Source organism: Lynx rufus, unplaced genomic scaffold, assembly GCF_022079265.1.
Source record: "Lynx rufus isolate CCGP_SWC_20201006 ecotype Redwood Valley unplaced genomic scaffold, mLynRuf1.p SCAF_7, whole genome shotgun sequence".
Taxonomy (NCBI): domain Eukaryota; kingdom Metazoa; phylum Chordata; class Mammalia; order Carnivora; family Felidae; genus Lynx; species Lynx rufus.
This window is the reverse complement of record NW_025814889.1, coordinates 72,610,247-72,624,770: the sequence shown is the minus strand read 5'-3', so window position 1 is coordinate 72,624,770 and position 14,524 is coordinate 72,610,247. Positions and strand designations below refer to the sequence as shown.

Genomic DNA, 14,524 nt, shown 5'->3' with positions numbered 1-14,524 from the left:
GCAAGACTGTGGAGGGGTATGTAGGTAGAAGGAGCTGGCATGTTCTTCTGGTCTGAGAAGCCAGGGTATGCTGCAGAAGAACAGAGAGGGCTGGAAAGATCTGGCAGGTCCACAGGCCAGGCAAGAGCCACCGTCTTCAGGGAAGACAGACAATTACCGGAGTTGATGATACCATAGATGTTGACACCAATGCTTGGTATTATGCTGCTGACTGTGTCTATGCATCACCTACCCCTAAATGAATTCATCTGCCTGCTAGGGGCCAGGCAAGTAATAGAAATGTGTGGAGTGGGTGCAGTCAAATGTGGTAAACTGGCAAGTGCATAGCCTAATAAAATGGAAAGAACTGCATACAGTTGCCATGTTGGAATGAGGGTCCAATGTTGCCTGATCTTATTATTCAAGAGAAGCCAGAAATGAGGACTATGCAAGCAGTCAACCCAGTTAAAAATCCAAAACAGAAAAGATGTTATTTATAATGACAACAAAAGTATAGACTATTTAGGAAAAAGTTAGTGAGAAATGTTAACAAGGTATAATAATGGTCTTAAAAAATAAAAACAAATAATGATGAATGAATGAATGAATGGTAGGATGTACCATATGCTTCTTAATTGGGCAGACTCAAGATGGGGGGACTTATATCAATTTTTTTCTCCAAAATATAATTTAGAATTCCAATACAAATTCAGTTAGTGATCCCAAATGGGTATTTTTTTTTTTTAAAGCTGAAAGAGGATGCTAAAGTTTTTCAAGAAATATACACAAGTACACAAGTAAAATAATGAAAAGGAATGCTTCAACTGACAGGAGAGACATTCTGGAAGAGGATACAATAGGTCTACCTCTGAGAGATTCTAATAATGTATATTATTATACTCTGGAATTGAAACAGTTTAGAACTAGTGCATTAATAGTATGAATTAAACAGAATTGATGCAGATATTCATAGGAGTTTACTATATTATAAAAAGTGATGCTTCAAATCAGTGGATTCAAGTGTTGGAGCCATCAGCTACATCACTGGAAAAAACTGGTATGGAGTCCTCCCTTTTGACATCAAAAGAGAGATGGATTCATTGAAAAATAATGCACCAGAAAAACCAACATGGCATCATGGTTTTGATATTCAAGTGAGAAGAACTTTCTAAGCTTTGAAATGAAGAACAAAAAAAGACCTACCGATTCTGCAAGGCAATAAATACCCAATGTAAAAACAAAAATAATCCTTGTCTAAAACTTTTCCATAACCCTATATTGCTAATATGCTCTATGCTTACTTCTTCACTTTGAGTTTCTTGAAAAAGTACCTCAACTATTTCTCCGCTTATTCCCTCCTCAAAGCCCTACATCCTGCCACGGCCCTCCCTATGCTCACTATGCAGTAGCTGCAGATTTCAAAGCCAGGGTACATTTTCAGTCCTTATTTGTTTGATTGCTAGGCAGCTTTTGATATGGCCAAACATTTCCCTCTCAGTGGAATGCCTTCCCCCTGACTTCTGTTTTACTTAAATAATTTTAAAAAGCGAAGGTGTGTGTGTGCACGCGTGCACGTGCGTCCACACGCATGCATGCACGCACATAATTTCTTTTAAACACTACCTGTAGTGCTCCTTCTACCTTTTCCCCCTGTGCCAGCAATTAATTGTGGGTTCAACTCTTGCCTCCCCACCCTGCCCGCTTATTTTGCATTATGCTCCTTTTAGTCAGTGTTCAAATTCCTCTTAAGCAACATTCTCACCTTCTAAGCTTTCCATGTTGGAGTAACTCTCTGCTATATTTCTTCCAACTGTTCTGCTATTCTTCCTTTGTAGATTTCTTTCCCCATTTACCCTTTAAATGCCCCATTTCCCCAGGGCCTAATCATCAATTCTGTGTCGGGCATGCCTGAATCACCCCCAGGGTCCTACCTGCAGCTTCTCTGAGCTCCTGGGGAATCCAACTTTCTAATGGACATTTCTACGGATCCATCCTATAGACACCTCACACTTGAAATATTCAACACTGAACCATTTCCTTGACACCAGCTCCTCTCCTCATATTCTATCTGCACATTCAATCTCCTGGAAATTATCTCACCAATTTTATTCCTCACCTACCATACTAGTTATCTCTTTAGCACTTGTCCAATCTGTCTCCCTGATCTCTATGCCCATACCCACTGCCTCTATTTAGGTGTGGGGATTACCTAGTTGTGTGGGTTACCTGGTGTAGCCTCCCAAAATATCCTTCTCCTACCAAAATATCTTCCATTCTGCTGCCAGAATGATCTGATCTTTGTCAACATAAACATTATATAGCTCTCTTGCTTACAAATATTCCCATGGGTAAGGATAAGTTCATTAAGGAGAAGTTCTAGTTCCCTGGATGAGCACACGAGACCCATTATGACACAGTCCTTGCTTACCTGACATTCCCACCTATGGATCCTTTGTTCTCGCCATACTTTGAACTGGCCAAGCTGTTTCATGTCCTTGTACTTTTAAATGTCCACCTCTTTACATGAAATGTCCATTCCCTTTACCATACTTGAAACAACTTCCATTCACTCTTCAAAATCCAATTCAAATCTCATGTGCTCTAGAAAGTCCCATCTGCATTTACTTTCTTAACAATCCACCAAATACTGACCACCCTTCACTTGGCTCTGTAAAGGCAGGCACCAAGTCTTACTTGTCTTGGTATCCCCAGCAATTGATAAGAGTATTTGGCATAGCAGGTACTCCATAAATGTTTATCAGATGAATGAATAAAGAGGTAGGAGGCCTGCAAAAATGAGGAAATACCAATGCAGGTAGTGGGAGGAAACAGTGGAGATGAGGAAATGGAAGAACACAGGCCTGAGTCCTGGAGAAGTATAGTGGGGTGCTGAGGTGGGGTTAGCACTGGAGAAAGAGGAAAACGGGTGGGCACAAGGAAATGCTAAAGAAGAGTTGGTACTAATTATAGTAAATTAGGTGGAGAAAATAATATATGAAGGTCACTGTTTGAATAGATCTTTGAAAATTAACTTGGAGATGGAGGATGGTGAGGTCAAATTAACAAGGATAGAGGAGGCAGGGCCAGAGACAAACAGGGCCCACTCCATCATTTTCTTGCATTTCATTTATGTCACCCGCCCCCTAGGAAGGCCTCACCAAGTTCACAAGAGACTGGGTGTCTGTGCTGTAAGTACAAAATGGTATCTTCTGGTTTTGAAGCTAGATTTTAGACTGACAGACTATCTGTGTCCTGTGTCTGAATTCTCAGATGTTAAGACCAGACACCCGGGGAAGCAATTTGGTTAACAGACCAGGGTTACTCTAATAATCTCAAAGGATGGGGGGAATTCACTAAAGATAACAGAAATTTCGCTCAAAAATAAAACCCAAAAAACATATGCCATAAAGAACTTCACCGGTGTTGAGTTTGGTAAGTTCTTTATAGATTTTGGAAGCTAACACTTTATCTGATATATCATTTGCAAATATCTTCTCCCATTCTGTTGGTTGCCTTTTAGTTTAATCCAGTGAAGAAATGGGCAAAAGACATGAACAGACACTTCTCCAAGGAAGACATCCAGATGGCCAACCCACACATGAAAAAATGCTCCACGTCACTCATTATCAGGGAAATACAAATCAAAACCACAATGAGATACCACCTCACACCTGTCAGAATGGCTACCATGAATAACTCAGGCAACAACAGATGTTGGCGAGGATGAAGAGAAAGAGGATCTCTTTTGCATTGTTGGTGGGAATGCAAGCTGGTGCAGCCATTCTGGAAAACAGTATGGAGGTTCCTAAAAAAACTAAAAATAGAACTACCCTACGACCCAGCAATTGCACTACAGGCATTTATCCAAGGGATACAGGTGTGCTGTTTCAAAGGGACACATGCACTCCCATGTTTATAGCAGCACTATCAACAATAGCCCAAGTATGGAAAGAGCCCAAATATCCACTGATGGATGAGTGGATAAAGAACATGTGGTGTATATATATATATATATATATATATATATATACATATATATATAATGGAATATTACTCGGCAATCAAAAAGAATGAAATCTTGCCATTTGCAACTATGTGGATGGAACTGGAGGGTATTATGCAAAGTGAAATTAGACAATGACAAAAATCATTTGACTTTAGTCATATAAGGACTTTAAGAGACAAAACAGATGAACATAAGGGAAGGGAAACAAAAATAATATAAAAACAGGGAGGGGGACGAAACAGAAGAGACTCATAAATATGGAGAACAAACTGAGGGTTACTGGAGGGGTTGTAGAAGGGGGATGGGCTAAATGGGTAAGGGGCATTAAGGAATCTACTCATGGAATCATTGTTTCACTATATGCTAACTAATTTGGGTATAAATTTTAAAAAATAAATAAAACTAAAAAAAAACAAAGAACTTCACTAGGATGGTGGGGGCAATATTAACGTAAACTCAACTAGCAGTTGTATGTATGTGTTGAAACTCCAAGCTCAGGTCACTTGAATAAATATCTATGAGTATTAGGTCCAGACAGTGGTGCTCCAGCTGAAGACTGAGAGATGCAAAGGCTTTGTAGCTACCTCGAACAGGATTAGTTACCCAGGGGACAGGCATACCCACAACCAGATGCCATCAAGGCAGGCATCAAGTACTATTAATGCCTACAGAAAAGAGCGGCAAATCTGTGTGAAAAGCTGAGGGTTACTACTGAGGCTTGGCAGGAGTTCTTCAGGTAGAGAAGAGAATGGTGTTTCAGGCAGAAGGGAGATCTAGTCCCCTCCACTGGGCAGAGGGGACTAGAGCTGGTGGCTGGATACAAGGCTCCAGGCTCATTTGCCAGAAGATGTTTGGCTTCAGCAGCTAGGAGGCATAATTAAGAAGGTAGATGGTGGTGTCATTAATGAATATGGGAAGAAGCAGGAGGAAACTATAATGAGGCCATCGACAAAGGCACTCTATATTTATTTTAGAGGAACAAAAATAATTCAAGAGGCACTTGGAAATTCTCTCTCACAAAGTAAAATAACAAAAAATAGTTTCACTCTGGTATTGAATATGGAACAGACTGCTTTCAAAAATTAATTTTTCTAATTCATTAGGTATTATTTAGATAATAGGAAAACAATTTAATAATTCTAAAAAATATCTCTGTAATAGTCGTTATTCTATCCTTTCCTGTAGGGTGGGATGAAGCCGAATTATTTTGTTGGTTAACTATTTTAATGAGACTATGAAACTCTAAAAGTCATACCAATTTCTCCCCAAAGCACAACCTTTTCCTACAACTTTTTCTCACAATGCTCTTTATTTGACTAATCAACTACAGAAAAATAACTCTATTTTTTCAAGGTATGTTTTCGGTGCTAAAATAACAAATGATATCCTGCCCCAGAATGTTGTTGTTATTAATGCTGATAATAGCTCCAATAAGAAATATTTACAATTATGACTCATTTTGGAATCAGAGGTAATTTTCTTACAGTTCTTTTGAAAATTAACAGAATAAATAAATAAATAGAGCTTCTACGTCATGTACTGAAGCTACACCCTTATACGAACCTGGTCCCGAAACCTAACAAAAGCAAAAATGAAATTTAAATCTAACTCCAGGCTGCAAAGTATTGTTGACTGAAGGTGCTACAAGATGAACCTTTCAATCACTGAAAGCAGCAGATGTGTTTCCATGTTTCATGTATATTTTTAAAAGCAATTATTTTATATATAGAATGTGATTTAATAAAAACCATCCTCTATCTGCAGACTTGTAAACAGGAACTGCAAAGGGGTATCTTTGCAAACACACAAACCCCTCTGCATAAATGCACAGCCTGTCAACCAAAATGTTCTGCCTCCTTTCCTAATCCCCTAAGCTGAAAAAAATTATAGTTCAGTGCAACGGTTAGCTGAAAGGGCACAGATATAAAACACATAAATCGTTAGCCTCCTAATAAGATGTAAGTGTGTTATGCATAATAGAAAAGATGGTGTTTCCTCTGGAAATCTGTTTTGAGATGTGTCCACTTAAAGGCACCTAAGAGCTCAGGGTCAAGTCCAATGAACAGAAACAGAGCCCAAGCAAATACTGCACAAGTGGACAAAGCATTCAAGAAGGAGGGGACCTGTGCTAACTTCTTAATCCCAAACCAGCAAAATGGTTCTGAATTCAAGCCAGTGATTATCCATGAGGTCAAAGAACCAGGCAGAAACCGTGGGCCAGAAGAAATAGAGATGCTGTTACAGGCAGGTGGGAGGTGTCAGAGGGGAACCCTGTGATCCTGCCTGCCACGAAACAGCATGTGCCTACAGGTTCTCTGTCCAGGCTTGCTTCAATGACTCATTCAGAAGTGTATCGGCCAACAGCTGTGCCTGCGTGGACTCCAGCACAAGCTGAATCACCTCTAATAATAGTTCTGAGTTCATTCTCAGACAACATGGTTAGAGTGCTCTGAGTATGGTGAGGAGGTATCTCAACGAATATTCCAGGCCACTGCTTTGTAATAAATCTTTAGCTTTGTACAACATACAGATTGACGAGGATCCACACAGTCACCTTATCTGAAAGCCTGATTGTGCACTTTGATCTAGTGGAGAAAAACATGCTTCTCTTCATTTCAATATGCCAGGTAATTATGTGGGATCGAAAACATACTCCAATCTAATTTTTATATCAACTAAAACTTCAGTAAGGACTTACTCATTTCAAGATATTCATAAAACAATCCCAGTTTGCCCATGGGCTGCAGGTGGTAGTCTTGTTCCCATCGTGGGGCTATCTTTTCTGCTCTGGAAACTGTGCGGCATCGCCCAATCAGGTTCTTGACCCAGCTGTCAAAAAGATCAAACTATCAATTAGAATATTATCCAATTACTTTGCAGATATCTCAAGCTAAGCACATAATCCTCCCAAGAAATTAATTTCTCGGTTTCATGCTAAATTTCTTTTTGTTCCTTCCTCTTTACCCGAAAGTATTTTGAAAAGCAGCACTATGTACTGAGTTTTTTTTTTTTGTTTTTTTTTTTTAAATTTTTTTTTTTTCAACGTTTATTTATTTTTGGGACAGAGAGAGACAGAGCATGAATGGGGGAGGGGCAGAGAGAGAGGGAGACACAGAATCGGAAACAGGCTCCAGGCTCTGAGCCATCAGCCCAGAGCCTGACGCGGGGCTCGAACTCCCGGACCGCGAGATCGTGACCTGGCTGAAGTAGGACGCTTAACCGACTGCGCCACCCAGGCGCCCCTGTACTGAGTTTTAAGATCGTAACTGCTATTATTTTTTTCTCCCAGCTCCTTTCCACGTGGACAGTTGATTTTTTAAATGTTTTTATTTTTGAGAGAGAGAGAGAGCGTGAGCGCATGTATGTACACGAGTGGGGCACGAGGGAGACAGAGGATCTGAAGCAGGCTCTGAACTGACACCAGGGCCTGATGTGGGGCTTGAACTCTGGAGCCATGAGATCATGACCTGAGCTGAAGTTGGATGCTCAAATGACTGAGCCACCCAGGTGCCCCATGGGCAGTTAGTTTTTAAAAAGACTTTCATTTGATCAACTTTATTTTTTTCCCCCATTTCCCTACCATTATCCACAATGGTCTTTCCAGAATGAAGTCACCAGAGAAAATAAAATGAAGACGGACATGGTACGCGAGCTGGTAACAGTGCCCTGGAGAAGATCGAAGCAGGGTAAGGAGTGGAGTGTTGGCATTTGTGGTAGGGGAGTGGGGCGGTGGCAGGGAAGGGCTCTCACCAAGAGTGACATTTGAATAAAAATATGAAGAGGCAGAGAGAACGGCAACTACAGGACCCAGAGGCAGGAACAGGCCTCCTACATCTGACAGACAGCATGGAGCCTGGTGTGGTCCAGGCCTAGCAGGAGACCAGGCTGGAAGTTTTGAGGAGTGGGGAGCCTAAGAGACCACTGTGGAGATCTGGGCATTTTCTACTCTGGGGGAAACAGGGAGCCATTGAAGGGCTCTGAGAGAAAAGTGATGTATTTTCATTTTAGATGAAACAGGTCCAAGACCCTAGTTTAAGCTGAACAAATCAAGGACCAGAGACGCAAAATGCCTCCCCGAAGTCAGTGCACAGCTGGCTGAAAACACAGCCTAGTGCTCTGCTCTATCAGACACTGGCCCCACAGAGTCGTCTCTTGTCTTATATGTTATTTTCTTTCTCAAAGCCTCCAAATAAATGTTTCCCCCTTTTCTATGGCTCTTTTTGCTGAAAATAAATTGAAGTCTGGCAGTGAAATGAGGTGTGCACCTGTAGCCTGAAGAACCGTTGTCCCCTAAGGCAACAGCTGGCTTGTGGTCTACTCATGGAGTTCACCAGAAGAGGCACAACAGCAGCAAAGAACGTCAAATACAAATGTCTGGGCCAAGCTTTGGCTGATTAAACAATATATTTGTACAGATTTCAAATTCAGGAAATAAGAAGGCCTCACGCTACTGTAAAGACAACTGTGTGTGTTGCACACGCACCTGTGTGGGTGTGCACTCCCCTTGCCCCCCACGGAGATATGCGTTACAAATAGCTCATTATGCTATTAGGTTTCCCACTGCTGGCTGGTCTGTGTCAACTTCACTGACCACTCCCCGAGGTTTACAAAGGGGAGATTTCTCTACAACAGACGGTGCCCCTGGCTTCACAATCTTTTCCCATTTCTTTCTCTTCTATGACATGACGGACACAGGAGGCGGCTGTGGAAAGTGGAGGGGACATGGTCTCAGACACCCCTGAATGTGAATCTACACTTCAATGCTTACTATTTAACTTCAGTCAAGTTCAAATAAAATGGGTGATAAAACCCTGTCAGGATAAAATTCTGTCAGGATTAACTAATTCAGAACAGGTAAAATATTTAGCACATTTCCTAACACACCAAAACCCCCTTCACGGGATTTTCTTTTGTCCAGTACAGGCTAACTGGCTGAGGCCAGGATGACTGTAAATACAGCGTAAGCTACTTAGGATTCTGACTAGGGGACGAAAATGCTTGGATCAGTGGATCTCACGTCAGCACTTCGAATGGCCCAGAATGCTTGTTGCTGGTGCTATTTCCTGTATCCCAACCCGAAGCTCTGGCATCAGTCAAGTCTAAAGCATGGCCTGGGAACCTGCAGTTTTACACATGACAGAACCCTTGTGAGGCAGGTGGCATCAACGATGACACATCCATCACCCTTCAGGACATCCAACGAGATTCCTGGTTTCTACTGTTTTGTTTTTGGCTCTGCCTCACACTTCCAGCCTCAGCCTCTTGACTGAACCGTCTCCAAGCCCCAGAGAAGCAGGTCTTTTGCTATCAGGGCCCCAAATCCATTACAATTTGGACTGAGGATGGAACCTCTGTCCCGGCAACCACTCGCATGACTGGCTCGGCTGGTACTTCCCTCTCTCAAGATACTGCCTTCCTCCACCTGTAATAGGTCATATTAGAAGTCTTTCTGACTAGCTTTCTTTTCTGAGCTCCAGGCTGAGCCTTTTGTTCAGTCTTCCTGAGTTGAACCACTCATCTGTAGTAGGAAATCTTGGGCTGTCATCCATCCATCACTGTTGGTGGTCTTTTGGGTTTTCTAGTGGGCTATAACCGATTCTAGTGCAGAGATCTCAATCTTGACTGCACACGAGAATTACTTAGAGAGCTTTTTAAAAATACAGATGCTAGACAAGGGTAGGATCTTTCTTCTGCTAGCAGGGTTTACAACACAATTTTCTTAGGAATTTACCATGCACATTAGCAATAACAGCATTGTAAAAGGTTACCCTTCCATAAGTCCTTATTATGTGTAAAGCATGGTATAAAGCACTTTACACCTCATTTTCTCTTTGTATCTTTACTATCATATTTAATCCACATACTACAGATAATCACAATTTCTGTGTAGAATATTCTACAGTATTTCCATTTGCTAATTTTGATTATAAGCATCCTTCACTATCTGAATCTATTTTACTGTTCCTGAATGTAAAGAGTATGAAAAAAAAAAAAAAAAAAAAAAAAAAAAGGGGGCGCCTGGGTGGCGCAGTCGGTTAAGCGTCCGACTTCAGCCAGGTCACGATCTTGCGTTCCGTGAGTTCGAGCCCCGCGTCAGGCTCTGGGCTGATGGCTCAGAGCCTGGAGCCTGTTTCAGATTCTGTGTCTCCCTCTCTCTCTGCCCCTCCCCCGTTCATGCTCTGTCTCTCTCTGTCCCAAAAATAAATAAAGGTTGGAAAAAAAAAAAAAAAAGAGTGAGTATGGATAGTGAGGGAGAACTGTATTTAGAGTTCTCTCAGTGTATCTTTGGTTCATCCTCTAGCCAAATCAGATCTTGAGAAGGGATAGTTTCCCTTGTAATAGCTCACTTTCCTGCTTTAAGTAGTGCATACCCATTGTAGAAAATACAGAAAACATATAAAGGATGAAAATTACAGCCCTCCATCATGTAAATGCCAAAGAACAATGCTACTGGCATTCTGGATATTTAATTATTTTACTTAACATTTTAGCATATAAATTTCTCCAGAGTGAATGGCTTAATGCAGGGATTGTGTCAGCCTTTTGTCAAATACGGAACAGAATTCCCAGGAATGCCTCAAATATCAAAATACTAAGTGAGGCTGGGAAGGCCAAAGGGCTCTGAACTTGCTTTCTGGGTACAAACAAACAACTCTGTTACTTTGCTGATGTGCTGTATCTGAAGGATGGGAGTCACTCATTCACACTAGAGCACGCCCACTAAATACGAGCTACCGATTTAGGTGCTAGTGGGACCCCAAAAGGAAGCTGGGTCACAGTGCCAGATGTGCTGCTCTGTTTGCTCCAAGGGTCCTTGCCAAGGACCTCAGGTGGTGTGGGGGTGGAAGAAGGTTAAGTTTGTGGTGACATTCATTTCACTGTGCTCGTTTTGACATATTTTAACAGTGTGAAAACAGTCACCGACTAACAAGGCTTTTCTCTCCATCCCTGTGTATTTTGGGGGTGAGGGTAGTTGTGGGTAGCAGGGATAACTGATAGATCTTTCACTTTGTGTGAAGAAAGAAAGAAGGAAGCTGGCAGCCAGACGCAAAGAGGCAGAGATGAGAAGAGCCCCTGTTGCTCTCTCAAGTGCTAACATCTAGCATTCCCAGTTTTCAGACAAGGGAAAGATAACTCAAAACACACTGCCCTTAAGTATTTTAGGACAGGAGTAGAAATATCCAAATGAAAAGTTCAGGTCGCGATAATGTGCGACAGTAGACTCACTTGAAGTGCAGGTATAAAGAGACCACGGATACATAATACTTCCTTTATTTTTAAATATTTCATGTGAATAAGTTTCATTTCATACCAATTTCTTAGTACCAGTTTAAGAAATCTACTCCCCCCCCAACCCCCGCTGCCATCCAGCCACTATGGTTTTGAAATCAGAAAATAGCTCACTGACAACCAATTAGTCATCAAAATTTAGTGTTAAATAATTAGCCTACTTCCTTCAGAAAAATGCTTTTTAATAATCTGAGTTAAGCCTTTCCTCTATTTGATATATTTATTCTCATATATAAACCCAATATTTGTGCATGACCTACTTTTACTCATTTGGAAAAATCTGAATATGAACTCGGTGAAGGTAAGGTTGTTTACTGAGTTGTAAGGCTCTAAAATAGTAATTTTATAGCTAAGACCAGAATCCCTTTTTTTATGAGGGGGAGAGGGGAGAAGGGAGAGCTAGGGTGGGAAAGGGGGGTGTCTGTTTAGAGACAGACCCTGATACTTTACATTTACTTCTCCACATGCAGAAGGCGGAGGATGAGACTGGTGAAGAAATCTAGAAGGACACATTGATACCTAAAGGTTCCTGCTCTACAAATACAGAAAGAAAAGAAAAAAAGAGGTTAAATGCTCTGCAAAGAGAAAGAACAGGAACTTGGTAATGGGGAACAGAGAGGAGAAGTTAGGGGAGGGAAGAGAAAGAAAGAGAGGGAAGTTGTCTGTGGTGGGGGAAAGACAGGCAGCAGAGCCTGAAGCCTACAAAGCCTGGGGCGCCTGGGTGGCTCGGTTGGTTGAACGGCTGACTCTTGACTTCAGCTCCAGTCATGATCTCATCACAGTTATGGGATCAAGCCCCGAGTCGGGCTCAATGCTCAGCACGGAGCCTGCTTGGGATTCTCTCTCTCCCTCTCCCTCTGCCCCTCCCCTACTCGTGTGCTCTCTTTCATTCTCTCTCTCTCTCTCTCTCTCTCACACACACACACACACACACACACACACACACACACACACACACAATCCAGTTATATAGTGGGGTGAAAGACTTTTAAAAGATGGAGGTTTTTTATTTCAAAATAAAGTTGTTTTTCTGCCTCCGTGTCCCAAATGTCAGTAAAGACTGCTTGTGTGAGTGGTTTTAGAGGACACTGAGGAGAGGGACCACACTCTGCCTTTGGGTTGGCATGAGCAAAAAGTACAGATGTGGAAGGCGACACAGAAAGGAGATGAAAAGTTTTGTGAGCACAGAAACTCAGAGTCAGAAATTATCTTGAAAAGGTTAAGTGTGATACGCAGAAAAATGTACCCCCCCCAGATGTCCACGTCCCACTCCCCACAACATATGGATATGTTAAAGTCACATGGAAAGGAGGAATTAAGGTTGCAAATGAGCAGACTTTTATAGTTTCCTGGATCATGCAGGTGGACCCAATGTAATCACCAGGGCCAATAAAGGTGGAAGAGAGAGGGAGGGGGATGAGATTACAGAAGAGTCAGAGACACGCAATATTTCTGGCTTTGAGATGAGAAAAGAAGCCCTAAGCCAAGGAGTGGACAACACCTAGAAGCTGGAAAAGGCAAAGAAACAGATCCATCCTAGAAGCCTGTGAAAGGAACACATCCCTGGTAATACCTTGACTTTAGCCCACTGAAACCACTGTCAGACTCGTGACTTCTAAAACTGTGAGATATTAAATCTGTGTTGTTTTGTGGTTTTTTTTTCATTGTCCTATTACCATTAAGTTGGTGGCAATCTTAGCAATAAAAGATGAATATAATAAGCCCCCTGAAAAGGTGCAGAAATTGAGATGGCCCTGGACTATTCGCTTTGATACAAGATAGGGCTTCAGTGAAAATTGAAAAGGACAGTGTGACCTACACCAACATCTGTTGTTCTCATTTCTTAGGGAAAGAATGGTAAGTCAAAACATTTGTGGTTATCATTTTAGATGATTATCTCTTAAAACATTATGTAATCCTGGTGCCTTAGGACCACAAGAGAACCACTCTTCTTGAAAGCACATGGATTTGGAGTCCTAGGATCTTGGATTTGAATCCCACAGTAGCCTCTTATGGACAAGGCAAATGTGGATAAATCATTTAACCTCTTTAAGCCAAAGACTCTTCATTTGCATAAGGGAGATAAAAATAAGAATTGTTTGAAAAATTAAATGAGAGAGATCTACAAAGCACAATACAAGTGGCTGGCACACACTAGGAACTCAACAAATCACAACTGTTGATTTTTTAAACCATCCTATAAAGGGAGGAGAAAGTCCTGAGAAGTGAGGGAAATAGTTCACAGTCCCAAAAAAGGCCAACTCTCCATGGACTGGGATCAGTCAGCTACCAACAATGGGCTAATACACATAAAGTGTAGCAGATGGAGATTTAAGTTAAACAGAGAGAAGTAGGTTTTTTAAAAACATAATTATTAAACACTGGATACGTTCACACCGTTGGTTGGACCATCTTGTCTGGAGACTTTTACTAAATACAGTTTACTCCATTTTAGAGGTAGGCATGCAGCTGTGTGAACACATAGGCAAATGATTTGGATGGGTGGGCTCTCCCATCCCCTATCATATCCCCAAGATTATACGACTTAATACTCACGGAAGTAACACCTCTTGTATGTTATTCCAGATTGCTTTTCCTCCCATGATTATTGTCAGCTGTGTCGTCAGTTCAAGGAGACAGCCACCTGGGTCACACTGGAATATTAAAAAGAAAATCTCATTTAAATTTTAGATGGGTCTAACGTGAAATCGAGAAGGATTAATTTTATTTTTTTCTGATATTTATTCTGCTGAGGCAAAAAGAATCTGAAGAACATACGGTGAAGAAACTCTTCACTGGGCAACTGGGAGAAAACACAAAGCAGCTTAAATGGTCAAGAGATTGCAGTTCTATACTCATACCTCTTCATTTCTGTATTTTCCCAGCCAATAGACTGGGTCTCCTGGATAACCTACAAATTTGCCCTTAAAGAATGCGATGTAGAAACATGAAGAATAGTAGTTGACAAACTGGAATAAGAACATCTTCATGGTCAGGCTGTTCTCATAATCAGTCTGGGTCCTTGGGAGTTCTGTAGTTAAATAAAGGCAAGATTTTAGAATTGTGAACAGCTTTGAGACCCTAATCGAAGACACTGATACATGAGTTAACATGTTAAAAAAATACAATTCACACTGTTTTCATTTAAGCTGTTCTAAATTCCTTAATATAGCTGCTGTGTTAAGTTCACACATTGTTACAAGAGTCCGCCCCCTCCCCCAAGAATGCAATATCCCACATGGCAAAAAT

At 41.4% G+C, this 14,524-nt stretch overlaps 1 protein-coding gene across 3 annotated transcripts in view; it reads right to left on the bottom strand.

The window, feature by feature from the left end:
- ANO6 (anoctamin 6) overlaps window positions 1–14,524 on the bottom strand; it is a 196,690-nt gene that overhangs the window by 14,961 nt on the left and 167,205 nt on the right. For all 3 annotated transcript variants that reach the window (XM_047064841.1, XM_047064843.1, XM_047064842.1), the window contains 3 exons: window positions 14,137–14,306; window positions 13,832–13,929; window positions 6,684–6,814 (listed from right to left, as the gene is read on the bottom strand). In XM_047064841.1, coding sequence (XP_046920797.1) covers window positions 6,684–6,814; window positions 13,832–13,929; window positions 14,137–14,306 — 399 coding nt within the window. The remainder of the gene's footprint in view (window positions 1–6,683; window positions 6,815–13,831; window positions 13,930–14,136; window positions 14,307–14,524) is intronic.